This window comes from Thamnophis sirtalis, unplaced genomic scaffold, assembly GCF_051295495.1.
Source record: "Thamnophis sirtalis isolate CommonGarterSnake01/CBP01778 unplaced genomic scaffold, rThaSir2_p1.2 scaffold_8, whole genome shotgun sequence".
NCBI classification, from domain to species: domain Eukaryota; kingdom Metazoa; phylum Chordata; class Lepidosauria; order Squamata; family Natricidae; genus Thamnophis; species Thamnophis sirtalis.
The window spans coordinates 52,072,709-52,085,344 of NW_028261388.1; the positions used below are offsets into that span (position 1 = coordinate 52,072,709).

At 42.3% G+C, this 12,636-nt stretch overlaps 1 protein-coding gene across 1 annotated transcript in view; it reads left to right on the plus strand.

The window, feature by feature from the left end:
• The first annotated feature begins 349 nt into the window (after window positions 1-349).
• SIM2 (SIM bHLH transcription factor 2) overlaps window positions 350-12,636 on the plus strand; it is a 37,376-nt gene continuing 25,089 nt past the window's right edge. The window contains exon 1 of the mRNA XM_014056235.2: window positions 350-875. Coding sequence (XP_013911710.2) covers window positions 701-875 — 175 coding nt within the window. The 5' untranslated portion in view covers window positions 350-700. The remainder of the gene's footprint in view (window positions 876-12,636) is intronic.

Here is a 12,636-nt window from a genome sequence, read left to right on the forward strand (position 1 = left end):
AACGTTCAGTATCTCCCGTGGGAGCGAAGAAGCAGCGGCCTTCGGAAAACCGGCTCCCTCGAGAGTTTCGGATTCGCCGTCGCGGGAGCTGGTGAGGCGTAAATTAGTTTGGCCCGAAAAAGTCCAAAATAAACCCAGCAAGTCTCCACTTGTGCAAGGAGCTGCCAGCTGCCAATAGTCGAATCAGAGGAGCTCCTCTATTTGAGGCTGGGGGGGGGCGGAGTGGTTGGGGGGCTTCGCAGGGGATTTGACCTGTGTTTCGATTGTTCAGTTTGGCTTCAGATCTGGTTCCGGATTCAGATCTGAACACGGGGGAGGAGGAGAGAGAAGAGTCTCCAGGGCGACTCCCCTATTGCCTTTTCCCGGCGACATCCAAAGGCTGTGGACAAGGGTAGGCAGGGAGAGAGACGAAGGGCGAGACCCACTGCGCGGACAGTCGAATTTACAGCAGCTGCTTCGTGGTTAAGAGACCCGCAAGCTAAGCCAGCATCACCGTTGCTTGTCCGGACTGTGGAGCCGGACCTGCCCTCCCTCCCTCCCTCCCTCAATTGCTCGCTCGCTCGTTGGCTGGCTGACTGGCTCTCAGCGGTCCCGAGTCAAAGTCCACATGCCTGTCAGCCCTCCAGTGTCGCCTTCGCCGCCTCCGCCCGGGGCTCTATTATGCCAGTGACGCCCCGGCCGTCGCCCTGTCGGAGCCGCCATGAAGGAGAAGTCTAAGAACGCCGCCAAGACGCGGCGAGAAAAGGAGAACGGCGAATTCTACGAGCTGGCCAAGCTGCTGCCCCTGCCGTCGGCCATCACCTCCCAGCTGGACAAGGCCTCCGTCATCCGCCTCACCACAAGCTACCTGAAAATGAGAGCGGTCTTCCCGGAAGGTAAGTCGCCCTCCAGGGAGCCCCCGCCCCGTCTCCGAAATGAAGCTGGTTGACCCGCCCGTGGGGGACGCGGGCAGGGAAGTGGCATGCTCCCCACACCCACACCCTACTTGAGAGGGGCAGGCTAACCAGACGCTCCCGTCCCCACAGATGGTCCCTTTGCCACCTGGGCCAAGTGGTCCTGGGGCTCAGACTCGGGACTCCTTTTACTCTGCTTGTCCGGCCAATCATTCCTAAGGGCGGATGCCAGTGGACGAAGGGTGTCAGAATTCAGTTTCTTAACAGTTCGGAAGATCGACCGATCCTGTCAACAGCCCGACCGGGTCAAACCTCTCAGAGAGAACAGGGGGTGCCTAAATTTGTTAAGTTGAGACAAAAAGTTCTGATTTGCCGTTGCTTCCTCGCGGTTTCTTTGACCTTAATAGGCCACGAGGATGGCAGCATCCAAATGTCTCCAGTTATTTTTGGAAGAGAGTTTCAGAGGCAGGTAAAGGCAGGTAACGTCGCCTTTAACGGATGGAGAAGATAAGCTACCCTCTCTTCTAGAGGGAGAAGGTAGCCAGCAGTGGATACACTGATTTACTGATGCATTTAACACTGCCGTGGCCGTTTCAAAATCGGAGAAATCTTGCGGGGCTTCAAGACCACAAAACGCGTTTCCACAATAGTTAGATCGGGTAATAAAGAATCACACAATCTTTTTGAAAAAGAAACAGATACGGATAAGATTATGAAAGTCCCCTTGCTGAAATCACTCTTAGGCCCGTTGTGTAGGTGTGGTGGAAGATTAGAACCAACCGTGTCCTTTGAACTATAGGTAACCAGAAGCAACAAAATATCTCCCTTGGAATATGCAGTGTATTTCCTCTGCCTTCCCGTGAATATTAGTAGGGAAAAGAGGTGCTAAAGGGTTGACGTAGATTTGGCCAGGTGGAGAAGAAAGTCCTGGAGGTGTGTAAAGTGTCCGAAGAAAGAAAGGCTAATCCTTGCAATAGATCTTAGGGCACAACTTCATTCCCTCCCTCCCGCACTAAGTAAAAATGTGTGCCAGGCTCAAGAGGGAGGAAAAAGGGGGGCAGGAAATGAAAACTCCCCAAATGATCGAGTCTATGTTCACAAAAGTTCCTGACAGCTAGCTACATTTTAAAATATGATTTATCTACCTAATATTTTGCTAGTATATATCCTGCCTGAATAATATCGCATGAGGTCCTCTAAATGCAAATCCATTCTATTAAGCTTCCCTTTTCGAGGACGCATAGAACTGAGCAGGGCAAGGAAGCAGACAAAGGAACAGTTCGATTCTTCACAGTTTTACTTGGGCCTAAAATTGAACGAGATTTATTCTGCATTGCACTGGAATAAGATTGCAGCCTCATATCCTCCAAATAGTGCGTTTTAACCATATTGAGCATAGAACAGGCAAATATAAAGAGTGGCACATTGCTGCTAAGTAAAAAATACCGAGGATCTAAATGCCTACATAAATTATTTGATTACTTTCCCTTGAAACCAAATCGCCTCTGTAGTTTAGATCCAAAGGTAGCTACATTTGGAATAGTCTAATTTAATGATGGCACGATTGGTTTGAATTCTATTTACTGAAGTTGGCTTTTAATATGTATGAATTTGTATGTAGATAATCCGAGGGCCAATGTGAAAATCTACTGGAAAAAGCATGATTGTTTCCTTTATTCTCAAGAAATTTACAAATGTGAGGACTTAAATAAGAGCTAACTTTTAAGTGAACGCACAGTTGTAGGTGCACTCCCGTGCGTAGTCGGCAAAGGAGCTAGATTTGCTAAAACTCCGGCCGCAAGATCCGTATCAAAAGCCAACTGCTGAATATATATATATATATATATATATATATATATATATATATATATATATATATATATATATATATATATATATATATATATATATATATATATATATATATATATATATATATATATATATATATATATATATATATATATATATATATATATATCCATTGCTGATATATTGCCATAGAAATGGTCGGCGACGCTGTAAATCACAAGCGGAATATTAATTTAAGCATAAAAGTATTTGAAAGTAGGACAACTCTACTCCTATTACATTCAAAGTCCAGCGCGGTTTTTTTTTCCAGGGAAGCGAGGGTCGTTTTTCTAGGCAGCTGCTTTCAGCCACTCTTTCCGCTGGATTGGCAAACCAAAGCCCGGGACTTGGCGGGACACTTGGCGGCTTTGAATGGGCAGAAGTGAAGGGCATTCCCCACACCCGCCTCAGGGCTCCGGATTTCTCCTCAAAGTAACCTCCGCAAACCGGGGACCCCTATTCATGTCTTTACTTCGTTTTCCTCCTGTTTAAGAGAATTTGGCCGGTACCTTCCCACTGGGAAACAAGTTAGACTAGACTAGAGCTTCCTCTCTTCCTGAGCAGCCTTAGTTTTCTATACTCCTTCTCCCCTCCCTCTCCTTTCCTCCCCTTGCGAGATACCAACCTGCAGTCCATCGCGGTCAGGGGGCTGATTACCCACCACCGCCTTCTTCGCCACTATTACAGCAAGTGCTTTGAATGCAGGAAGTGGTTGGATTTATCTGAGTCGCCTTATCCAGCAATTCTCTAAAATGCTTTGTCCCCCGTTGTGGAAAAGGGAGCTTTTTAAAGATGTGTTAGAATTTAGACGAAATTGCAACTATAACATTGGCCCAAGGTCGCTCAGCTGGCTGTGTACCTAAACTGGGACTAGACGTGAGGGTCTCCCAGTTTTTAACCCGATGCCTTAACCAATACATCAAACTGGGTCTCTCCAGTTGCATATATAAAATACATTAGAAATCTCGCATTAAAATCACCTTTTTCTTATATTTCTCTTACCCCTTCTCTAAACAGAATAAAACAATTCCAAAGTGGAAGAAATGATAACTAACCTCTCTTAATGAAAAAAAAATCTTGACACTAGCATTTCAGTTTCCATTGTGTTGATATGAAACCGTATTTTTGTGTGTGTGTGTGTGTGTGTGTGTTACACTGCAGTTCTTTGCATTTATTTATGGGCAACCATGACTATAAAATCCATCAAATTCTTGTCTTGTTACAGTGCACAGTACAAATGCAATCCATTCAGAGTATAATGTGGGCAATCTTCATTGCAAATATCATTCAATTGAAATGGCATTACTCCCAACTAAATGTTCATTTATATGTAATAAAGATCCACTCTTCTTCCAACCTTATAATTTTAAAAAGGTGGAGTAAATACAAGCCTCAATCTTTTTACTCAGAAGTGAATTGCATTGAAAAATAATTAGATCTTATCCCCAGGCAAATGGACCTACAAATGTAATAGCTTCAATGACCCAAATCATCTGAGCTTTTTGCCTTCTTAAAATATGCTTCTGGATTCTTTAAGTCAGAAAACTGTAGCAACCAATGCTATAAGAGCCAGGTCTCCCTTTGTAATCTGTGGCACCTTTCCTAAGAAAAAGGGGGAAAGGAAAATGCTGCTTAATATTAACCAGTTGATTAAATAAAACCAAGTCAGTTCATATATGGAGTAGGAAACAATTTCCGCAGTCTTTACATTGGAGTGAGAAAGTTCAGGGTGGATTTCCCACTAAGACTTTGTGGATGCTGCTAAAATTTTCATTAGTCACTTAGAACAGTATTTATCAACCTCAACAACTTTAAGATCTATGGACTTCACACCCCTGCATCCACAGCCAACAACCAGAATTCTCCAAACGTCGATCTGGAGCATTTTATAACATTAAGCAGGTGCCGTGGTGCTGAAAGAAAGCCCGCCCTTATTGCTGTTACCGTATATCAACATCGTGGCTAAAAGGCTCGGAAGGATCTCAGACCATTGTACCAGATAGGATTAATTTTGGATGGTCCAGGATTTTACCACAAATCCCGCTGCCTGCCCTCAGGTCAGATCATACTCTGGGGGAAGGTACAGCTTTCCTTGTGGCGAATTAATACCAAACTCCTCCTTAAGGTCAACCTTCCAAATGAAATGTTTCAGATATGATTTTAGATCAGCTGATTCCACTATCCGTCTGTTGCTAATCCTCTGATTTTACTGGCTTAATGTGAAAGAGGGAAAGGGTTTGCCATAGAAATCAACTCCCACCAATTTTTAAAATTTTGCAGGTGAACATCTCTCTCTCTCTCTCTCTCTCTCTCTCTCTCTCTCTCTCTCTCTCTCTCTCTCTCTCTCTCTCTCTCTCTCTCTCTCTCTCTCTCTCTCTCTCTCTCTCTCTCTCTCTCCCTCCCTCCCTCCCTCTCCCTCTCTCTTAAAACATAAATTATGATGTCTGGCTGTGTGAACTCTTGTGCATTTCATTTTCAATATCAGAAGGAGAAAAAACTTTTGGTGACTGTAGACATTAGTAATTGGGGTGATTTGCAGGCACTTTAACCCAAAAGTGTCTTTGCTACAGTACTCTTTGCTTTAAGTTTCCCATTAGAGTTACATCTTATACATTCGTTCAAACAAAATAAATACAAATAAGCACATTTCCCAGTAATTCTTCCAAGTATCTCTGACTACACAGAAAACTCAAAATCCAGAAATATAAGAATCTGGACTAGGTACTCCAGGAGTGATTTCCTCTTAATTCTCCCACTAGGAGATGCAAACAAAAATTTTTATGGTAAATTCTGGAATGAACAGCTGCTAACTTAATAAAGTTGGTTTTGCCACTCTTAAGCAAAAAATACATTATTTAAATTTTAAAAGGCACAAGAAATGGGACCCTGATTACATCAGGGCTTCTTAATGGAGGGTTGTGGAGTTTCCCCCTTTCCTCTCTGTGTTTTCAAGATGCTAGCATTTTCCCTTTGTGTAACTGCCACAACTCAAACAATTCCTTTTCTGTTTCGCTGCTTGGAAAAACGTCTGGGTTTCTCCTGATCAGTCAAACCCAGCCTTTCCTTGCGAGAACTTGATCTATCATGAAACAGGTGGTTGCTACAGCTGTAGCCCTAGAATCTAGACAAAACCATAAAGAAAACCATCCCAGTTGAACTTCATCAACCTTTCTTCCATAGCAACCTTTATCAGCAAAAGGTTTTGTGAGCTTAGCTCTAGAATACAAATGGTATAAATCCTAACTTTTCAGTTGTACCCATTTGAGAATCGGATCTACAGGACAAACAGTTCCTGTGTTGACACCAAAATTTAGCAGGCAATAGAGCTAGTGGCCCCAAAGCACCCCCAAGTCCTCAGGTAGAATTGCCTGTTGGCTGCCTCTGATGAAATCAAAGAAGGCTCTCTTCTATTTGAAAGAACTAATCCTTAGGGATGTAATATCAAGGCTAAGTCTGTTAGCTTGACCTTCTTCTCTCCTTGAGCTTCTACATTTTGTGGTGACTTTTGAGAATTATGAATTAGTGCAGGAAGGAAGCAGTGACCAGCACAGCTCTAGGCTCTATACCATCTGTTGCAGTGGTTTTGATATATATTATTTATTAGTGGGACCCTTCCACTCTTCCCTGCCCTTTCCCTCCCTCCTTGATTTCTCTTGTTCTCCTTGGCTGATAATCTTATTTTTCCACCACTAAACAACCAGAAAAAAGAGAAAAAGAAAATAATATAGAACTCAACTTCTTCGTCCCTGAAGGTTGTTGACATTGGAGTTAAATTGTGACTCAGTGGAGCACTGAAAATGAACTTTTAAAATAACCCCCTTCCTAATTATTAAACCAAAAGAGGCAAGCTGCTTAATGAATGACATGGAACACACTTGCACGCCCAATACTTCTGCTGCCTAATGGATGAAAGAATCTGGAGAAATAGGAAACCTTCCTTAGGAATCTCTCTTAGCTTCCAAAGTAGCAGCTTAATGGTATCAATGATAAACAAAGAATAAATTTAATATGTTTAACAGAAAACAAATCTGGTGCATTTGAGTAAGCCAATTAGATTCAGTGGGCTTTTCCTCTCCCTCTCTGTTGCCCCTTCCTCTCTTACACACATATACACAGATGCTACACACACACACACACACACGAACACAGATGCACACATGCGTGAGAGGAACTATGATTTCTTTCCTTTGAGAAAAACTGGAATATAAATGCATTTTGTTTTATTGGAATTATTTATCGTATTGATCAAAATGTGTAATGCACATGAAGTAGTACAAATTACTTTCAGAGATCTCAGGACTGAAATACTGGAACATGAGTGAGCTCTATGGCTCAGTTAAGACGGATCTAAATTTTATTGAGAAAGAGATTTTAAATCATGCAAGCATTCCTACATCCTCGGCAATTTAAAGGTGTATGGACTTAATGCTCAGAATTCCACTGCCAGTTGTCATACACAAATCTTAAAGTTGCCAAGGTTGAGAATGAGAAACACTGTTTTAGAACCAACCAATTCTGTTTAGAGAGTTTTCTTTTTATCATAATGGCACTCCAATTGAATGCCATAATGGCATTTCAATATTTGACTACATTATGTACATTATTATGTACATTGATAACTGCTAAATTAAGCAGGGCCTGGATTTTATCATTAAGGTTTTGATCATATTATGTTATTAATTATGTAATTCATTTTTTAAAATAATTATTTTGAGGTGGGATTAAATTAGGAAACTCAAATCATATGTAAGGAATTACTCCCATTAAATTCTTATTGGACTTGTTAAAAATCCCTTAAAATTGCAATCCTTTAAACATAGTTGTATGCAATTTATCCCAGTAAATCTTTCTTAGCTTTTGAATAAGATACATAAAATTGTGCTGATAATATAAATATATGAAAGTAATTATTAATTATCAATTACTTACCAATCTTTTGGACTTGCCTGTGGAAAGTGCACCTTTTATAATAACTATGGATTAAATATTAAACAATAGTTATTTCTGCCATGGGAGATGAGTGTTGTTAATTTGTGCATCTTGAGGATGTGCAATTCTATTTAGAAGCATGTTCTTTGTATTTGGTTTTTGTATTTCTGGTTTATAGCCAAATTTATATAATATCTATAGGATTTTAGCCTTAATTTACCTAAACACTCAGCTTGAGAGTATTGTAAAGAATGCTTTTGAACATATGCAAAACATCATCATCCTGTTACTGGGCCATCTCTTGTGGCTTGCATTAAAATCGAACGATCTAAACTGACTTATTTTCTCTTAGATGTTAAGTGCTAGCTAGTGTCTAGAAGGAAGAAGAGAGAAGGGGAAAGCTTCATTTTAATAAATGTAGAAAAGACGCTTAGCATTTGAGCATTCTAGGAAAAAGGCGTGGGGCTCTTACATTTCCCCCTGGATAATTCAGTCCTTGAAGGAGCTCCATCCTAAGCACTACATTATTCCCAGGGCTCATGTTCTGGGCCCTTTTGTCATAACACTTTCTTTCTCTTTAGGTGGCTACCTTCCATCTGCCTACACACTAGGCAGCAGAGCAGAGGGAGATTTTTCCCACTGGTTTTGTGCCACTGTTTAAGGTTTCAGAGGAGGAACCTTCCTATTTCTGAGATTTTCTGAGACAGGCTGATTTGGGATAGGCTCATTCTCCAAGAGACCCAAGTCCTGGGCTTCCTAGGTTTGGGCTGGGACGTTATAAATGGAGTTGAACCCAATTCTCCTCAAAACTTCCCATGAACACGGGTTCAGAAATGGCAATTGAATGGTTGAATGGACCTCCTGGACTGCGCGCCGTTCGTCTGGCTGCGGAGGGCCTGTTCTTGTGACCCCACAATTCCCGGGAGCTCTCCGACCTGACTTTGGCTGCTCCTGTTCTCCACCCCCCCTCCCGCTCAGTAGAGAGAGTGGAATTCAGTAAGGATCGCTGAGCTGCCGCTGGTTTTTAATAGCCAGGCGGAACTGAGAGGCTCCCAAGAATAGCCCTTCGGAGGAGTCCCTCGCAGGCCATTGCCCCAAAACGGACTGTCTCTTCCAAAGAAGACCGGCGCTGCATTAGCATTAAAGGGAGAGATGATTGGATTAAAACTGGCTTCAGGTTGGTGAAGGGTGTATATTCTCGCCTCGATTATCCGCCGTTCAGACTACAATACTCGGGTATTAGGAGGAACTCTGCGGAAAATGATTTAAATGCCTCTTGAAAGCTTCGCGGTTTAAACTTCTTTGGTTCCGATGAGTTTAAGGCCCACGAATCTGCAACCATTTCAAGTGGTAAGCAGATAGTAATGTGCTTCCAGACCATAGCCCCTCCCCGTTTTCTTACTTGCACTTTTTATTCAGTAGTTTTCCTTTCAAAATTTGCCAGCTGTAGTGATTTTCATGGAGTCACCTGAATGGCCGTTGACAGAAAACCCGACTCATTCTTTTATAACAAGCATTCAGTACTATTTATTAGGCGCTCCTAATACGCCAGGAGTGGAGACAATGAGGTAGTAAGACTTATACAAAGAGGAAAGGAAGGAAAAATAATAATTCAGATTACCATGTAATGGGAAGAAGTTTTTTTTTTAAGTAGTTGCATCTATTTTGGCAGCGACGATAAGGCCAGGCCGTAGAGAAATTTTCTAGACTTTTATTCTTTTATTCACCATAAAAAGGGAATTTTATAATGAAATCCTCTTTTGTATGAGACCTGAACATAAAAAGCTAAATGCCAAGGGAAATCGCTTTGTTTTCTGCCTGGTAGAATACTTTTCGAATGGAAGAGTTTTAAGGGTCCTTCCCCGTCACGGGGTCCCCGCCAACAACCGGCAGAGATTCTGCCCAGATTGGAGATCGAGGCGTAGTGAAGTACCTTCCTCACGTACCTTTTCTGCGACTAAATGCCAACCGCGACATTGAAAGTGCTCGGACGCGCTAAATCTGCAAACCGCTTTGATTCTGTGGTTTAGGACAGCTTTGTGCGAGGTATTGTTGTTGTTTTCCACTCTCTGTGAAAAAATGTAAGGAACTCTCACAATTTCCCTCTGTAATGTTTATCTGGGACAAAAATCTCCCACTCGAGATGCTGCCTAAATATATTTTACCTAAAGTTATGTAACTAGGGAATTCGAAGAGAGAGAAATACAGAAATACAGAAATTCCATTAAAAAATGGAATTCAACTACAATTCAAGTTATATAAATTCTGATAGAAAAAAGAGGTTCTGGAGAGGGACCTCTTGGTGGTGATCTTAAGCGAACTTGGCAATATACTTATTAAATCATAATCATTCTTATTTCCGAGTAATGTGTTGTTAGCCCAATTTGGCAATGTAAAGAAATAATTCAAATGCGCCCAATGACAAAAAATCTAAACTGAACGGCTTAGGAGAAAGCTCCACAGGCTCACTTCTGCAGGGACCGGTGGATAAAGTTGCTTTTAAGCCGCTGATTCCATCAATTTAAATCTATTGTTTTGGGGCCCAGGCTCTCTTGAGCTGCAGGCACTTGGCTTCACTGGTGGGATTACAACAGTGAATGTGGCTAAAGGATTTCAGTTTTAGATTTCATCCAGACTTAATGAGTCTTGCAACTCTTAAAAATCCCGCTACAATTACTGCAAAATAATATCAAAGCGAGCCCTTCTAATACATTCTGCCGCTTAGCTCAAAGAGCAAATTTGTCAGCAGACACAATTTTATCGGAGCAGTTGCCTATCTTTAAACAATCAATTTCATTGTCTGAATTGTTCTTGATAATGAAGGATACAGCTGATTTTTGATTTAATGCAATAGCGAAGCAAGATATAAATCATGGGTTTGTAATGTTTTGAAATATTTCTCTTTCCGGAATGAGACAGTATTTTCAATAGAGAAAGACACCAAGAGAAGGAATAAGGCTTCAGATTCATCAGGAGAAAACCTTGAACCAAAAAGAGGAGCCACAAGTCAAACTGCGTTCTTTTTCTTAAGAAAACACAAATATGGATTTGCATCTCATACAAATCGATCCCGTTTTTCTTAAAACTCGTAGGGAAAAAAATCTGAACTGGCATATGTAAAGCCCAGGTTACCGTTATTCAAATCAAAGAAATATATAGATTTTGGCTATATTAATGAATATTAGCTGAAGTTGCTCACAGGGGAAAATTCCTTAGATAGTGAAGTCAACCCCTCCCCCGGCCGCCATTATTGAAAAATTTAGTTCGTTAATTAATCAAAGTGGAGCTCTCCTTATCCAGGCCGGATTTATCTCCTGTTTCCGTTATTTGGACGTTCGGTCCGAAATCGACTCGATAGAGACATACTTGTTTCATTTTATCAAAACTTGCTCTGATGCCGGTGTATCTCGTTTCAGACTTAAAATATATCTTCGTATCTATAGTTTTGCAGGAAAAAGTAGTTCGATGTGTTTTTAAAAAGCAAGGTCGTCTTCTTTCCCCTCCTCACTCCCACGTTGTCTTTGTAGACGGCTCCCATGTTACTAAAAGGGGGAGAGAGAGAGAGAGGGAGAAAGAGAGAGACGCCCAGAGTTCATGGTTCTGCATGAGCTTGTTTCATTAGGAGGCGCCGCGCAGCCCCATCTCCAGACCGCGGGTGCCTGCCATGCAGCCCTGCAAATCCAGGGAACAAAGGCTTAGTTCCTCTGTTCTAAAGACGGGACGGTTTAGGCAAGCCGCTTGATCTTCTCCGTCTGGATTAGCATTTTCCAAACAAAATTAGCAAAGCCGCAACCCGCAAACTTGTTAAAGTCATGTAGAAGATTAACGACTGCAACAGCTGAACGTTTAGACGCCCGCTCCTCTCAAAGCAACCATTTGAAGCCCATTTATTTCTTCTAATGATTTAACACAGGGTTGCACCTCCGCAGAAGCGGGTGGGGAGTCCTCGTTGGGTTAGGACTTCAAAGCCATTTTAGCAGTGGAGTTGGGCGCGGCCTGCCAGCCCAGACTCTGCTGAAGCGCACGTGTAGATTCCCTTGGAAGACCCCGACCGCAACAGGAGCTAACCCAAACCCTCAGGGGAAATGCCTCGCCATTGGGCTTTCCGCGACTTAAGGGAACGCGCACGGCGGACTGAGGACGGAAAAGGAAAGGAGGGCCCTCCTGGAGCTTCCCCGCTTTGGCCTGGGAATGGCAGGAGAGCGATGGAGCGCTTTGCATGCCGGGAGATGCGGGGGAGCCGGCGCAAGACTGCAGTTGAGGGCCCCGCGAGCGCGCTTCCTCCTCACTGCTACGGGAATCTCCTTCGGCTGTTTTATATCGCGGTCCGTGTGGATTTTCCTGACATACACCACAACCGCCCCCCCTTCTGGCAGAATGGACCAGGTCATATATTCCCTTTGTTTCTTTCCGAGCAGCTTTATGAATATGAACTCCCTAATCACCAGTCTGTGGGCAGTTTGCAATCAAGAGTGTGCAATTAAATTCAAAAATCCGGTTCCAAGAATTCTGGTTAAAATAGATAAAATTAAAAGGGATTTTTAAAAAATTTAAATAAAAACGAAATAAATAAATAAGAATGGAACCCACAAATTACTTCAGCATTGCTCTGAAGCAATTACCTAGCAGAAACAAAAGTTCAAGGAACAAAAGTTCAATAGTCCAGGCTGGTTAGGTGGAGATGATTAAGCCTGGGGCATCATCATAGTAAAGGGGTGGGCAAAAAGAAGAATGTTGTTACTCCATTATGAAATGGCTGATATTAGTTAAAGGTGAATATTGTGTTGAGGTTGTGAACCTAGAAAGTGAGATTATAAATTGTTTTCCATGTTTGTGGGTAGAATTGCACTATTGTAATTTAACTCTTGTGATTGTGGGCCACAATCACACTGCCAGCTGGGTGAGTTGCCTACTGGTTCTGCTTCATTGAACCAGATGCTAAACCTGGCTCCAGAAGATTTTT